Here is a 16,155-nt window from a genome sequence, read left to right on the forward strand (position 1 = left end):
AGTTCTCAGGAAAGGAGGTGAAAACACAGAAAAGAAGGTGATCACTCCCCTCCCCCCGCCCCTGACTTCTCAGAAAGGAAGGTGAAAGCACTAAAAAGGAGATGATCACACCCTCCCTGACATCTCAGGAAGTGAGATGAAAAGCACCAAAAGGAAGTGGGAATTGCTAGCAGGTTTCTGGGCTGAAGGGTCTTATTAGAACAGGTATGTACAAACCCATCAGCATGAGAGTTTTTACACAAGAAAGCATATAGCAATAATGCACAGACTATTAGTCTCTCCCCACAGCCAGTGCAGGCTCAATGTAGTGTAACAAACATGAATTGCACATGCAAGTAGTGATATAACAAACAATATAAATCAACATGGTATTGTAAAAGATTTCCAGAAATCCTAGAAGGAGGGTGTGTAAACAACAGTTATACATATGCCGTCTTCAGCAGCCAAGGAATAGTCCAAAACCAATCTATTGTCCATTGCTTCACGTGTCAGAGAATCCAGTGATCCCCACAAGTTTTTGAAGTCCTGCAATAGTCTTTTTATGTGTTAGGGAATCCAATGATTCCAGCAGATTTTGAGGTCCTGCAACAGTCTTATCATTTCTCAGAAAATCCAATGATTCCTGAGGGTTTTCAAGTCCTACAACAGTCTTATCATATCTCAAAGAATCCAATGATTCCTGAGGGTTTTGAAATCCTACAACAGTCTTATCATGTCTCAGAGAATCCAATGATTCCTGAGGGTTTTGAAATCTTACAACAATCTTATCATGTTTCAAAGAATCCAATGATTCCTGAGGGTTTTGAAGTCCTACAATCTTTTTATGTCTCCGGGATTCCAATGATCCCTGAGGGTATTGAAGTCCAACAATTTTTGATGTCCATGAGTCAAATGCCATAACTGCCAAGTTCTTTCAGTGGCAGGCACAGTCAGCAATGCAACCACCCGGTGTTTCTTGGGTCTTCTCCTTTGTTATAAGGGTTTGCTCCATCTCTCTCCAATGGACAAGGAGAATACGCCTCATTGGCACCCATCTGATTCCTTCTCCATCTGTGGAGATACAAGCAAACTCTTTCCCCCCAAGCAGTTAACCTATTTGGTCCCTTCCATTCACCACTTTCTGGGTCTCTCCACATCACCTGGTGATTATCTAAAAATAGTGGAGCTGCTCGCACTGGACACTGCCCTTCCAGTGGGTTATAAAACCTATCTGCCAGAGCCAGTGCATCTTTGTCAAAAATCAAGAAATTAATAGTATAAAGGGCTAGATTTAGAAGTTCTCTAGGGTAACCTATGGCTCCCCCTTTCTTTTGTTTTTGGAGGAATGTTTTAATATCTGTTTCTCCTCTCTACTATTGCCTATCCTCAGGATTAAAAGGTATTCCAATAGTGTGTAAAATCTTATACTGTGCACAAAAGTATGCAAAATGCTTAGAAGTATATGAAGATCCATTGTCTGTTTTTATTGCTTGTGGCACACCCATAATTGCAAATGCTTGTCTAAGGAATGGAGACCCGTGTGTAAAATTTGGAGCCATGGCTAATAAAATTTGCCACTCTGGGATGGTTTTACAGCATACATTAATTTGTGCATTAGTATAAAAGGTGTATATCTTGTCAGGTCTTATCTCAGATAATTGTACTGCTCGCTTAATGGCCTTTAATAAAATTCTAGCCACAAGCACTGGGTAAGGAGTAAGGCTTTGTTCTGGTTGTGCCGGGAGGTTCACCCACTCTATCACACTGTCTCCTTGATGAAGGACTCCTGTGGGTTCCTCTTGGGCAGCAAAACTAATGTTTCCAAGGGTTTTTGAGTGACTCTTTCAACTTCATTGGATAAAGCCAGTTCAACTTCTCTCAAAGCCTCTTGAGCTTCTTTTGTAAGCTTGTGTGGTGAGTTTAAAGCACCGTCTCCCCTTAAAATGTCATATAATGGTTGTAATTGATAGGTACTTAAGCCTAACACTGGATGCATCCATTGGATATATCCTATCAATTTTTGAAAGTCATTTAATGTGTTTAGCTTCTCTGTTCTTAAGGAAGTTTTTGTACTATAAGCACCTTAGGGTATATTTCATATCCTAAATATTGAAAAGGAGCATGTCTTTGAATTTTTCTGGAGCTATGTGCAATTTGTAGTTCCTTAGTGTTTCTATGGTCTTTTATAGACATACTTCTAACATTTGTTCCTCAGAAGCACATTCCAATATATCATCCATGTAATGTAATAACATAACTTTTGGAAATGCTTTTCTTACTGGAGTAAGAGCAGCAGCAACATACATTTGACACAATGTCGGGCTGTTTTTCATTCCCTGTAGCAAAACTGTCCATTCATATCTTTTATAAGGCTCAGCCGAGTTAACGCTGGGCACTGAAAAGGCAAATTTTTTCATATCCTCCTTAACTAAAGGGATAGAACAGATACAATCTTTAATGTCTATAACCCAAAGAGGCCATTCTCTAGGCAGTTGAATAGGAGATGGAAACCCAGGCTGAAGAGTTCCCATAGTTTCCATCTGTTCATTCACTTTTCTTAAATCAGTGAGCATCCTCCATTTTCCAGATTTCTTTTTTACAATGAACACTGGGGAATTCCAAGGACTTAGAGAAGGTTGTAAGTGCCCTTGTTCAAGCTGTTCTTGTACTACATCTAATAAGGCCTGAATTTTATCACTACTTAAGGGCCAGTGTTCTATCCACACTGATGTATCAGTTTTCCATTGGATAGGAACAGGTGAAAGTGTTGGCAGGCCTTCAACAGCAGCCTTGCCTAAAATAAAAACGAAGTATTCATTTGTAATCCTAATTGTTGTAAAATGTCTCTTCCCCACAGATTGATGGGGATTTTTTCAACCATATAAGGAGTTTTTTTACTTCTGTTTCATCTTCAAATATCCATCTTAAAGGGGTAGCACTAACTTCAGCTGCTATTGACCCTCCTATGCCAGACATGTAGGTGTCTGCCTTAATCTTTGGCCAGTGACTTGAGCCAGTTGGCACCTCTAATGACTGAACGATCTGCACCAGTGTCTACCAATTCTTCTACTGGTGTGCCATTTATATAGATATTGAGCATAGGTCAGTCAGCTGTCACAGCTGGTGTACAGTATATTCCTGATTTTGTTGCTTGGAGTCAGAATCTAGGCAACAATCCCCAGATTGATTATTAGGAGTCTGTATCAGTAAACCTGATGCTACTGCTTCTCCTGGTTGAAGTCACATATTGTCTACCTGTATTAGTGACTGAGATATTATCTACGCGTTCCCAGTTTCCCACATCAGTGTATGGATGGACACTGTTTTATAAGTTCACTTATATGTTTATAAGTTCAGGAAGTGAAATGGTCAAGCCTACTGTGTCTGGAGGCAAGGGATCCATAGGCTGGAGAGGAATAGATTTCACCTTTCCAGAGGGTATCTTAGTTGTCTCAGCTGCATACAACTCTATTCTCCCCAAATGTAATCCATTTCTCCCATTAGGTTGCTTCCTGGCTGGTTGATTGTGTAATCCCTTTCTCCCATCAAATTGCTTCCTGGCTGATTGGTCATGTCTAGGCACTGAACTTCTAGGCACTTTTTGGGTGTAGCATAGGCTGCTGTCATGCCCCAAGTATTTTTTGTCTCAGGCTCTGGGGCTGGGCCCCTCATCCTATTTCCCTGAATGAGTCTACATTCTGAGGCCCAATGGAAGTCTCTGTTGCATTTTGGACATGGGATATTGGGTCTTGCTCTCCCACCCTGTTTTCTCACTCTGTCTCTATGCTAACATTGAGCTTTCAGATGCCCTACTTTACCACATTGAAAGCATTGATGAGTCTCTTTGGAAGTTCCTTGCCAAAAGGGACCCTGTCTTCCCATGTTCGGGTCTTGGGGAGTCTGCATCATAGCCTGAGTATAAAAGACATTTGTGCCCACTGTGGCACAGCGTCTCATGATTTCTAAAGGAGCACCCTTGCGCAGTCCTAGTATAATTCTTCTACAAACCTCATTAGCATTTTCTTTAGCAAGTTTCCTTATCATAATGTCTGTTACCGCATTTTCACCATTAGTACGTACTACAGCTGTCTGCAAACATCCCACAAAATCAGCAAAGGATTCATTTGGCCCTTGTGTTACTTTTGTGAAGGCTTCACCCTTGTCATTTTCACTGGGGAGAGAAACCCATGCTTTGGAGCAGCAGCAGCAATTTGCCCATATGCTGCTATGGGCTAATTAATCTGTACTGAAATTTCTGCATAAGAACCTACCCCTGTTAGTTGATCACAAGTGATTGGATGATTAACTCCACTATGAGTATTTTGTTGGACTTGTATCCTATAGAGCTCCCTATATTCAGAAAGCCACAACAAGTTTTGTCTCGGTTCTAAGCATGTCCTTGATATAGATTTCCAGTCCCTAGGGGTTAAGACTTCATAAGCCAAATTCTGTAATAACATCTTAACATAAGATGATGTAGCCCCAAAGAGTGCAAGCCTTTTTCAGGTTTTTGAGGACTTCTATACCAAAAGGAGCATATCTTCTACTTTCTTGACCTGAAGAGTTAAACTGCTGAATCACAGAATACATTTCTAGTTTCAGCTCAGCTGTATCCTTCCCTTCCTCTGTGGCTTTAAGTACTGCCTTTTGCAATCTACTCATAGGAAGGGGTGATTGCTGGAGAGGAGGGGCTGGTGATGTCACTACCCCCCACTCCTCCTCCTCCCTCAATCCTGGAAGGTGGAGTTGATGGGGGCATGTCAAGGACCAGTTCTGATTTAAGCAGGGTTGAAGCTGCCTTGTGAGAGCCAGAATCACCATGCCCTTCTCCACACTTTTCATCCTCACTTAACTCCCCATGCCCTCTGGTGATAGCACTTTTAATCCATCCTTTGTCCTCCTCTTTTTCCTCACAGTTCCTCATCTGGCTGTTCTGAAAAAATTTCTTTTTTCTATAACTTGCAGCCTTCTTTAAGGCCAATTGTATTATGTTGTATATATAGAATGTTTCCTTGGAAATTGAATGAGGACCTTTATCATTGTAGTATTCACATAGTTGCTCTCCTACCAATTTCCAACTATCTGGGCCTATCTCTTCTTCCTATAAGAACCAAGAGGACGTGTATTCTAATGTATCCAAGAGTCTAGCAATCTGCAACAAAGTTATAATTAAGTCTTGTACCTTGATCAACTTAAGCATGCTTTCTATAGTGCCCCTTCAGGGTGGGGTGGGGTGGGGCTGGTGCTGGGGGAGAATCTTTTCCCAATATCTACCCCATTTCAGCTAGAAAAGGTTACTAGTTTAGCCCTTAATAAAGTAAGTTCCCTGTTTGTCTATTAAAATATTCACCACATTTCCTGGTCACCAGAGACTTCTTCAGTGAAATTAGGGTCCTTGGTCCATCCATAGAGTATTGTCCAATAGGTAATTAGCCTTAAGTGCTCAAACTGACCTCAGTGCATCAACCCAAGAGTTTCAGCCCTCTACCAACCTTAAGGTTGTTTGTTGTGTGTTACAAATTTAAAAAAATCAACCCACAGGTTAGCTAGGAACAAATAAAATAAAGTTGTTTGTACTTTCCAGCTGCTTTTACCAATAATGAGATGTGGGACTCCCACCTACTTTTACTTATACTCAGACAAGTCATAAGTAACTGCTATACTATTGATATTTTATAGAAAATAACATCTTTACTGTCACACAATTGACTGATAGTTACAGAAAATACAATAATTTTCAGGACTTGATTGTTGACTATAAAAACAATATTTGATTTGATGGGAAAATATTGTTTTCAATGAATTTTACCATTAAGGTATTTTTCTGGTATGAATTCAGATCATAAAATTCCTTCCTAGATAACACAACAATTTGCTTGATCTCTGGATTGTTGATTTCAATAAAGAAATACAATAGAAAATTTCTTGTTAAAGGTTTTGCCACTGGTAGTGAATATATCTGGATGAGAATCAATATGGAGAGATTCCTGATGGATGACAACATCTTCCCATTCACAAGTGCCATTCTGTTGATTAGATTGAGCTCCATATGGATAGTGAGCCTCTAAAATTAGATTTTCAATTAGTGAAAAGGACTTAATATAAGTAGATCCAGAGGAAGATTAAGGAAATTTAAAATACCCATATTTTAGTCTATTATAGATAATTTTGATTTAATTACAAGCGTATCTCATATAGATATCTTATATTGGTGAATCTAAAGTTACACATGTGAAAGAGAGTAGTCTGAATCATTTTATTTGATTTTATTCTGAAATTAGGAAGTAAAACAAGCATTTCCATAATATAAAAGAATAGAAAAAAGATGATTGCACATGAAACTGCAAATATATTATCTATAATGTGCTATTCCTTTTTTCTACCTTAGAGATGAGACATATACATATATATGTAAATGTAAAACCATTCCATATATACTTCTATTTATTCTTTATCTGGAAATTGCTCAGTGTTTCTAGTCCCCCCTCCCTTTTTTTCCCCCTAAACAAAAATATCATCTTCTTACTATCAAAAATTTTCCAGTAATGCTGTCTAGTTGCAAATCATGGAATGTATAATCTTTGAGGAATCAAAATTGTAGGTTACCCAAAAGAGCAATGACAAGTTGCATTTGGGCATAAAAAAGTTGTACTATAATATCAATGATGAATTTTATCTCCCAAAATGATAGCTTATGTATTGTAAAATGATAGCTTATGTATTGTCTAGGGCTTGGGTTCAAGAGACATCAAGGAAACACTTGAAATATTGAATGGATTTCCTTTGAAGGATTTACTAGAAAATATAGAAAAAAATTACAAATGATAAAGATGTGAATGGTTTGAAATTTGTATTTGAGGAAGTGCTGATTTTGATGAGATTATAGATTCATTGAAACATTGCCTGATTAAAAGGTAATAGTTCTATTCTACTCTTCCTGATCCCATTTGAAACTTTTTTGGCAAAGACACTCGAGTGGTTTGCCTTTTCCTTCTCTAGTTCATTTTACAGAGAGAAAACTGAGGCAAACTGAGTTAAATGATTTACCCAGTGTCATACAGATAGTACTTCTTTGTATTTGAGCTCAGGTGTTCTAGACTCCAGGCTTGGCATTCTCATTAGTTTGAGCAATACAGTTAACTAACTTTCAGAAAATGTCAAATACTAAAATTTAAGTTTAGAAAATATATTAACGAGTGGGTTGCATTTAAGAAAGATTAACATGTCTTTTGAAGAAGTTTTCTTTGTCCATATAATTATTGGTTTATGGAAAATTACTTCTTGGTGATCTAAGTTACAGATTAAAATGTGATAATTTTAGGTTTAAGAATTTAAAGTTTAATTGTTAGGATTTACTTCAATGACAGGTCTATTAGAAATGAAGAAAAACATCTGTGAAATTATAGTGTTGGTAGAAAGACAATTTGATTTTTGTACAAATTTTCATAGATTCATAGATTTAGATCTTAAAGAGTTAATAAAGTTAATCTTATCTAGCTTTTTCATAACTCGAACAAGTTCACAAAGATTGAAGAATGACAGAGCTGTGATTCAAACACTGATTCTCAAATTTCACATTGAGCGTCTTATCACATCACACTGTCTCTCTACTACACATTTTATTGAACAACACAAAACCACCATTATCTAGTTATTTTTAAAAATGCTTGGAGTATCTTTTCATCTGAAGATTTTTATTACTTATAAACTGGTAGAACATTTAAATTTAAAAATGAAATTTTTTGGCACCATGTTTAGTATTTATCAAATAATATGGAATTGATTGCTCAGTGTTTTTTCATTATTTTTACTTCAAGAATCAAGGAGTTTGCTTGTATGGGCACTACTTAAATTAATGGAATTTACAAGCTTTCTACACATTGGTTGACTTTTATCATAAGTTGCTGAGGGAAAAAAAAAGAATTCATCACTTGTTCAGTGTTCTAGTATTGTTTGCAAATTTTGGCTGATCCTTGTACAGCATGATGCTTTTTGTCTATTTGGAAGTTTTTCTTTTAGAAATTGCCAGAACTCATGTTCCACTGTAGCATGTGGAAAAGCTCTAGTAACTATATGATGATATATTGTAGATTTTTAGGGTCGAATCATTACATATTAATATTAATTATTACATTAATTATTACAATTTTATTTGCATCTTTTTGAAATCCAAGTCCAATTTCATTATTTCTTTGTTGCTGATATTAATGTGCCATCTATTTCTAAAATAAGCTAAACTGGTTATAAAATATTTTTAATATTTAATCACTTTTTGCCTTTAGAAAATTGTGGAACACACACTACAAATTTGAGACCTGTATATCCAACAAAAACCTTTCCCAATCACTACAGCCTAGTCACGGTAAGCTATATATTTTCTATTTTCACTGAGCCACAATGAAAATAGTGTTACTAGGTATTTTTCTTTAAGGTTTTTTTTTTAATTTTTAACAAGTTTACCAATGGATTCTTATCATGTTTACATTGCCCTTTGTTTCTAAGAGATCTAAGCAGATTTCTTTTATAGTTTCTTGAAATAGTCTAGGATCATTTTGTTTTTCGTCATAGCTTTTAGAGAGTACTGATCTCTTTCCCAGGTCATTTGTTTTGGATAGGAATTATTTTCCATGTTTTTCTATTTTCTCAGTTTTTTGACATTGTTTTAATATTTCTAATTGTCTCATAGAGTCATTAACAACTGATTGTTTTCCTACAAACAAAATCATGTCTTTTCTGATTGTTTCTTCTGCATTTGTTTTCCTCTGCATTTCATTTATAATATTAGTTTAACTCTAAAAAATTCATGTCTCAATTCTTCTGAGAATTCTAATTGAAATTGTGTTCAATTTTTATTTTTGTATCTTTGGTTGTAAATATTTTGGAATTATTCTCTTTTTCTGGATTTATGTATTAAGTATGGATTATGTATTATGGATTATGTATTTAATTATGGATTAAATATATCTGTGGTGGTTGGTTTTTCTTGATTTTTTTCAGCTTTAATTCCTGACTTTGGACTTTGTGTTAGGGTCAGGCCCTCTGTATTTCTTGAAGGAAATTATGGGATACACTTGATCCTATTTTGTGTCTTGTTGGTGTATGCTGCTGCTTTCTTGAAGATATTAATAAGGGCTTCATTCCAGAATTTTAGGGACACTTTAGTCTGGGGATCTGTAAGTATTAATAAGGGCTTCATTCCAGAATTTTAGGGACACTTTAGTCTGGGGATCTGTAAGCTTTAAGTGTGCCCAAAGCAGTTTGATCTAAATTGAAGTCTAAGCATTGCCCTCCTTATTGCAGCTTTACAAGTTTCTGACTTGGCGTTGAGTCTAAGTGAAAGAACTATGGGCTTGTCCTTAGTTAGAACTCCAGAATGCTGCTGCGGAATTCAGCCACTATGAGTCAGCTGGAAAGCTCTGCAGGTTTCCCTTTTGCCAGGGATTCCTGCCATGGTTATTCTATGGTAGGCTTCAGATTGGGCTGGGAATTAGATCTGAGATGATCCTCTGTTTCTGGAGTTATAATCACACAGCTTCTGCATAGTTGGGTTCTTTTAAACTCCTTTCTTAGTATATAGTCCAGGGCTGAGGACAACAGCTCATTATGGGAGACTACAGACTAAGCACAGGTCCCTTCCTCAGTCTGCACTAGATCTATGACAAGTATAATAATGATAGAGCTGCCATTTGTCAAATGTTCCTGATCTGTGTATAATATCATACTTTCTGTGCTGGATATTGGACCTTATATAACCAGTGGCAAGTTCTAGTTCATTTCCAACACAGCACTCTCCTTGATATTTTTCTTCCTCAGTGTCCATAGACTTCTATATTTGTCTTCCTATTGTGACCTGGGCTGAAAAAGTGATTCTATGTAATTTCTCTAGGTTTTCCTGGTTAAGGCTTGGACTATTGCATTTTCTAGATCTTTGTGGAATAATTGTTGGGGGAAAGCTTAGGTGTAACATTTGTTTCTTCTATACCATCTTGGCTGACCTCTGTACAATGTAAGACTTAATTCAGAGTTTTTAGATTTAAAAAATTAAATTTCTCAATATGTAGTAAATTAATCTTTAAAAAAAAGTTTTATCGATGCCCTTTGTTTTCACATCAAAGTATTTCTGAATACCTGAATATCTTTCTTCTCCTATATATTCTGAATATTCTTCTCTAGCTAGTGAAAATAAAATTAAGTAAATTAATGAACTTTAAAAGTATATGTAATATTCCATACCCATAATGCCTCATGTCCTCAGGAAAAGGAGGTGATCATTTTTTCTCTCATTTCTTCTACTGGGCTAAGAAAGGACATTATAACTAAAATATTTTCTTATTGTGCTGGTTATTTTGGTCTTCACATTTACACTGATAAAATCACTGTGCAATGTGTTCTCCTGGTTTTACTTACTTTACTCTGCATCAGTTCTAGCAATTTTCCCTTTTTTGTCAGAATACTTCATAATTGTTGTTTCATATACTGCAATTAATATTATATGGTCATCACATACCATATTTTGCATAAATATTCAATAGTCAAACAGTCAATGGGCATTTTATTTCCAGTGCTTTGATGGCCTCCCTCCTCTCCAATGCTTCTGGGAATTTTTAGAACCTTTCATTTTTTCTTTATTCTACTTAGGGAATATTGCTTAGTAATGGCATCTCTGTTTTCTAGAAGTTGTCTGAACATTGTAGTTATTTTTTGTATGTGCCAACAAAATTATTTTCTAGAATATTTAAATCAATTCACAGCTTCACCAAATTGTATTAGTGTGGGTTTTCCCAAAGTCTCTTCACAATCAACTATTTCTGTCTTTTACCATTTATTAATGGTAATATTGGTCATATATTTTTTGTTAATTGGCAATATATTTTGGATATCCAGGATTTATCAGAAATTTTTCATGTGAAGATTTTTTAAATCTAATTGATATTTTCCCTTTTTAACTTTGCTATGTTGATTTTGTTTGTGCAAAATCTTTTTGATTTTATTTAATTGAAACTCAAAAATGAAAGATATTCCCCTTGTAATTTCAAAATTCATAAATTATGTAGGAGATGACCTACTAAGATTAACTCAAGGCTTATAGAAATTCAACTAAAAACATTCCATATATAAAGGATGACTTAAAATTATTGATTGCATAGTAATTGCTAATAGTTTGGTCATATGAATATAAAAATAATGGTTACATTGCCCACATAAAATTATAAATTTAGTGTTACACCAAGAAAACTATGAAAGGATAGTTTTATAGAGTTAAATTAAAAACAATATTCATTTGAACAGAACAGAAAGTCTAGAATCTCAAGGGGAAAGCAAGCAGGAATGGAACAAAATAGTTCTTTTGGACAGATTTTATTATAAAATTTTGGACAGATTTTATTATTTGATAAGATTTGATAAGATTTTTATTATTTGATAAAGTAGTAAAATAAACAAAATAGCAAGACAGAAAAAAATAAAATATTTTCTCAGTGTTTGATAATCTCAAGAACATAAACTAAATAAACACAAATTTCTTTTTTATTAAGAAATTATGGGAAAATTTAGAAAGTAGTTTAAGAAAAAAATAGGTTTAAACCTGCGTCTTTCACAGCATACAATAAAATTTCCACATTATTATTTAAATATAAAATGTCACATCACAAAAAAAAAAAATTGGAAGAAAATGGAGGTATCTTTTAGAGCTATTGCAAAGTAGGGTGATTCTTAACCAAAAAGTAGATAGAAATCACAAAGATTAGTTTCATTCATTAGCCTACTTCCTTTGACCAACTTTATACCCCCAAATTCATGTTTTCCTCTGGTTTTTGTTGCTTTATGAATTAGCAAATGATTTTTTCCCTGACATGAATTGTCGCAAAGTTTTCTTTCTTAATTGGATTCAAGGAGAAACTGAATTTCAGCACAACTTTAGTCCAAAGCTTGAGAATTTCTTTTGCCCCAGTTTTGTGAAGGTCTTTTTGCACATCAATCAAATTGCTTATTTTACTAACTATGCAAAATAGATTTTATTGGGAATGCATCCCATTGCAATATGAAATAACTTCTCTAAATTTTGTATTTTTCAATCTGATTTCTGCCCTTCATTTTTGAGTTCTTTTTACAGCCTATTTACAGTCACAAATATCTAATAATATGTTGAAGGAAGTTTTGTTTTGTCAAAACTTGTGCTTTTGTTATTATGGTTCATAGAAATAAATATCTAAATGTAAAAAGCTTACTTGTTTTACAGATGAGAAAACTGAGGTTCAGATCAGTGTTAAAGACAGGTTTGTATCCAGGTCCTCTGACTGCAGAACTACTGTACCAAAAATATCTCCCTTACTGAGTAGTACAATTAGTGCCTGGTTACTCAGACCATGTTGATAATTTTATTTTAGTTAAGTTTTAATTTTTGGTTTTTACTGCGGTGATGGAAATATATGAAATATTTATTATATTTGTATTGGTTTAAATCTTCTTTTTAGGGTTTGTATCCTGAATCTCATGGAATCATTGACAACAAAATGTATGACCCAAAAATGAATGCTTCTTTTGCACTTAAAAATAAAGAGAAATTCAACCCAGAGTGGTATAAAGGAGAACCTGTGAGTCCTTTGTTTAATCTTCTGAAAACATTTCTTTACTTCCCTTACTTGTTTCACTTAGAGTCGAATGTCAGATCCCCTGGAGTTTAAACAACCCATTTCCTGGTGAAAATGAAGATGATGTTTCAAAAGGGTTTTCTGGAATGGTTGGATTACACTTGATGGTGTTTGGTTATGCTGGCCTAATTCCTCCTCATGGCAACACTATCTATGAGACTGGGCTGGGGAACAGTTTTTCTCTATGCAAGGTTAATTGACCCATCATAGGATGGATGCCGTAAAAATTTAGGGGCATCTTTTAAAAGCAATTGAAATGTGCTATTCTTTCTATGTATAAAATTTTTTAAAAAATCTTGTCATAGCAATTATAAAGGTTTTATTCAGGTAGTTTTGTATTCCCAAAGAAATCTGTACTATGATATTGCTAAAGCCAAGGAATAAGTTAAGCAGGAAGTTCAAGGAATATGTAACTTTCTGAAAATAATATATTTCTTACTAGGAAAAAATATTGAGTATATAATTCTAGATTTTTCAGAATTCATTTATGAGATTTTTGAAATTTTTTTTTTTGGTTATTGAGGAAATTGGGGTTAAGTGACTTGTCCAGGTTCACACAGCTAGGAAGTGTTAAGTGTCTGAGACCATATATGAGCTCAGGTCCTCCTGACTTCAGGGCTGGTGCTCTGTCCACTGGCCACCTAGCTGCCCCTGAAGTTTTTTTTTTATTCCCCAATTATTTTAATTGCTCTTATTCGAAGAAAAACACAGTCCCTTCAGTAAGTAACATTTTCCAGTAGATGGAACTTGTTACATTTAAAAAATAAAACATCATGCCTAATAGGTTAGTTTATTGATGATGATGAAATTTCCTGTTTCATGCTTAAAAACTTTCCTGGTTCTTCTTAATTATCTCCTTAGATCTGGCTTACAACTAAGTATCAAGGTCTTAAATCTGGCACCTTTTTTTGGCCTGGATCAGATGTGGAGATTAATGGAATTTTCCCAGATATTTATCAACTATATAATGGGTACGTTTGCATGGATTTTTTTTTTTTTTTTGGGTTAAGGTCAAAGGATGGTATATTTAGAATTAGAAGACAATTTATAGCCCATCTAGTCAAGCTCCCACATTGCACAGCTGAAGAAAATGAATCATTGGTTAATTGACCTAGCCAGGGTCCCATAGCCATAAAATGTCTAGAACAGGATTTGAACCCAGTAGTTCCTAACTTCAGATCTAGTCCCCTATCTACTACTCAATATTATTTCTCAGCACAATATAATGAAAAGAGTACTGGACTTATAGTCATGAGACTTGAGTTCAAATTCTGAACTTATTATTTGTGTGATCATGGACACAATCTCATAATCTCTCTGAGGCTCAATTTTCCCATAAGTGAAAGGATATAATAATACCAACATTACCTACTGTATGAAATTATTTCAAGGAAAAACCTTTACAAACTTAAAAAAGTTATATAATTGTGAGTTGTTATTAGGAGCACATGGAAGATCACATTATGCCATGATATTTTATACCCTTGTATATAGAGCCTTAAATTCTAACATTTCAGTTTGAGAGGATGGCAGAGAGTTAAGAAAATAGGAAATCTATCTTGAGGAAAATATAAATGGTGACAGGACATGAATGCATATATATATATATATATATTTTTTACCTTCTAATTATAGACTCTGAGAAGCTTTGATAGGTATGATATCCTATTAAAATCATCCCATGCTGAAATCTTTGGGTATGGATAAAAGAATATAAAATACCAAAAAATAAGAAATAAAGTATGAATTTCCTCTTCTGGGGATATGGAGATCATTTCTTAGGAAAAAGAAGGTGTCTGGAGAAGTATGCTAGTGTTTACCCTGGCCTCACAGTAAATACCTCACCCTCAACTTCCTTGATCTCTATTTCCATTTTTTCAGTAACTAAGGGGAGTAGTCATAGTTAGACTTCAAAATTCCTCAGAATCAACCTCCAGCTTCCTGAATTTTGAAGTTCCTTTTTCTGATCAAATTCTTTTTTTCATTTCTTTGCTCTAATGCCCTCGATACTTTCTGGTTTTCTGAATCTGTCATGCATTCTGTTCTTAGTTTTGTACCCTTAAAAAAAAAGCATTTCAATAACTCACTGTTTTCCCTTCTTAAATCCCCAAGGCATTTCTCTTCCATCTCAAAAATTTCCAACCCTGGGTCATCTCCAACATATGTTTTGACTATGACCTACTTCTGGATGCTCCTGGAGGAAGTCATCATTTCAAGCTAACTGGTTCCCTTATAAATTAATGTGAAAAGGATTCCTTGCCACTGCATTGCAGATTTAAAAAAAATCTGATTGTTTATAATATTGACCTTCTCCTTTGTGTTCAAGTCCTTATTCCAGCCATGACTTTCTTTTCATTCATAATACTACTACTCATTATTTCTCACCTGGGATATTATGTCAATATCCTAACTGGTCTTCCTGTTTCAGGTGTCTCCTTTTTAATAAATGATTGTTTATCTGTCCAAATGATCTTTTTCATGAAAAAGTTTAACAATGAATCTTCTCTTATTCCCCATTATATATGGAATAAAATGTAAATGTTTTAGACAGGTTTTTAAAGTTCTTTTTCCAACTTACCTTTCCAGCTGCATTCCTCACTCCTCTGCTTTTTGTACTTTATGTTTCAGCCAACTGATCTAATGCCATTCTTCTCTTTCTTGATTTCTATATTTGTTAAGGTGGTCTACTGTGGAGTCAGAAGACCTAGATTCAATCTTAATCCTAATCCCAGATTTCCTGACACTATCTTTGTGATTTTGAGCAAGTGTTTTAATCTCTCTGGGCTTTAGCTCACTTGACTATAAAGTGAAGGAATTGTACTAAACAGCCTCTGAGATTTCTTTTAGCTTTGAGTCTATCATCATCTAATGAATGCATTCCTTCTACATCTTTATTTATTAAAATCTTTGACTTCATAGGCCAGTTTAGAGTCTTCATCTTGTTGTTCAGTCATTTTTCAGTCATGTCCAATTCTTCATAACCCCACTTGCTTTTCTTGACAAAGATAATGAAGTAGTTTGTCTTTTCCTTCTCCATTTCATTTTATTGGTGAAAAACTGAAGCAACCAGGGTTAAGTGACTTCTCTGAGGCCACATAGCCAGTAAATATCTGAGTCCAGATTTGAATTTAGGAATATGAATCTCCCTTATTTCAAGCCTAGCATTCTATCTACTGTATCACCTACCTGTTCCAGCTTAAGTTCTGCCTCTGCTTTTTTATAGTTTTTTCTGATCTATTGATCTGAAAATCATCTCTTATCCCTAAAATGACTGCAGAATTTTACATAGGTTTTTCTTTTGTTTTTATAACATACCATTTTAAAAGATCATATTCACTTATGTGTCTTTTTTCCCTGTTCTCTTCCCCACAACCCTGTTGCTTTAGACTATTGCTGTTGTAGCATGTAGGTTTGCTAGTAGGATAAAATTGTTAGTTGCTGGAGGGCAGGACACTTTTTTGTTTTCTCCAAGCCTAAGCTAAAGGAGGCAATTAATAAATACATGTTTTATGAATTAAAATTTTAA

General features: G+C 34.8%; 1 protein-coding gene across 1 annotated transcript in view; it reads left to right on the top strand.

Annotated features, from left to right (window-relative positions):
- Positions 1-16,155, top strand: part of ENPP1 (ectonucleotide pyrophosphatase/phosphodiesterase 1) — a 110,420-nt gene that overhangs the window by 55,894 nt on the left and 38,371 nt on the right. Inside the window, exons 7-9 of the mRNA XM_051997751.1 lie at positions 8,262-8,341; positions 12,453-12,572; positions 13,491-13,600. Of these exons, the coding sequence (XP_051853711.1) occupies positions 8,262-8,341; positions 12,453-12,572; positions 13,491-13,600 (310 nt within the window). The remainder of the gene's footprint in view (positions 1-8,261; positions 8,342-12,452; positions 12,573-13,490; positions 13,601-16,155) is intronic.

This window comes from Antechinus flavipes, chromosome 4, assembly GCF_016432865.1.
Source record: "Antechinus flavipes isolate AdamAnt ecotype Samford, QLD, Australia chromosome 4, AdamAnt_v2, whole genome shotgun sequence".
Taxonomy (NCBI): Eukaryota; Metazoa; Chordata; class Mammalia; order Dasyuromorphia; family Dasyuridae; genus Antechinus; species Antechinus flavipes.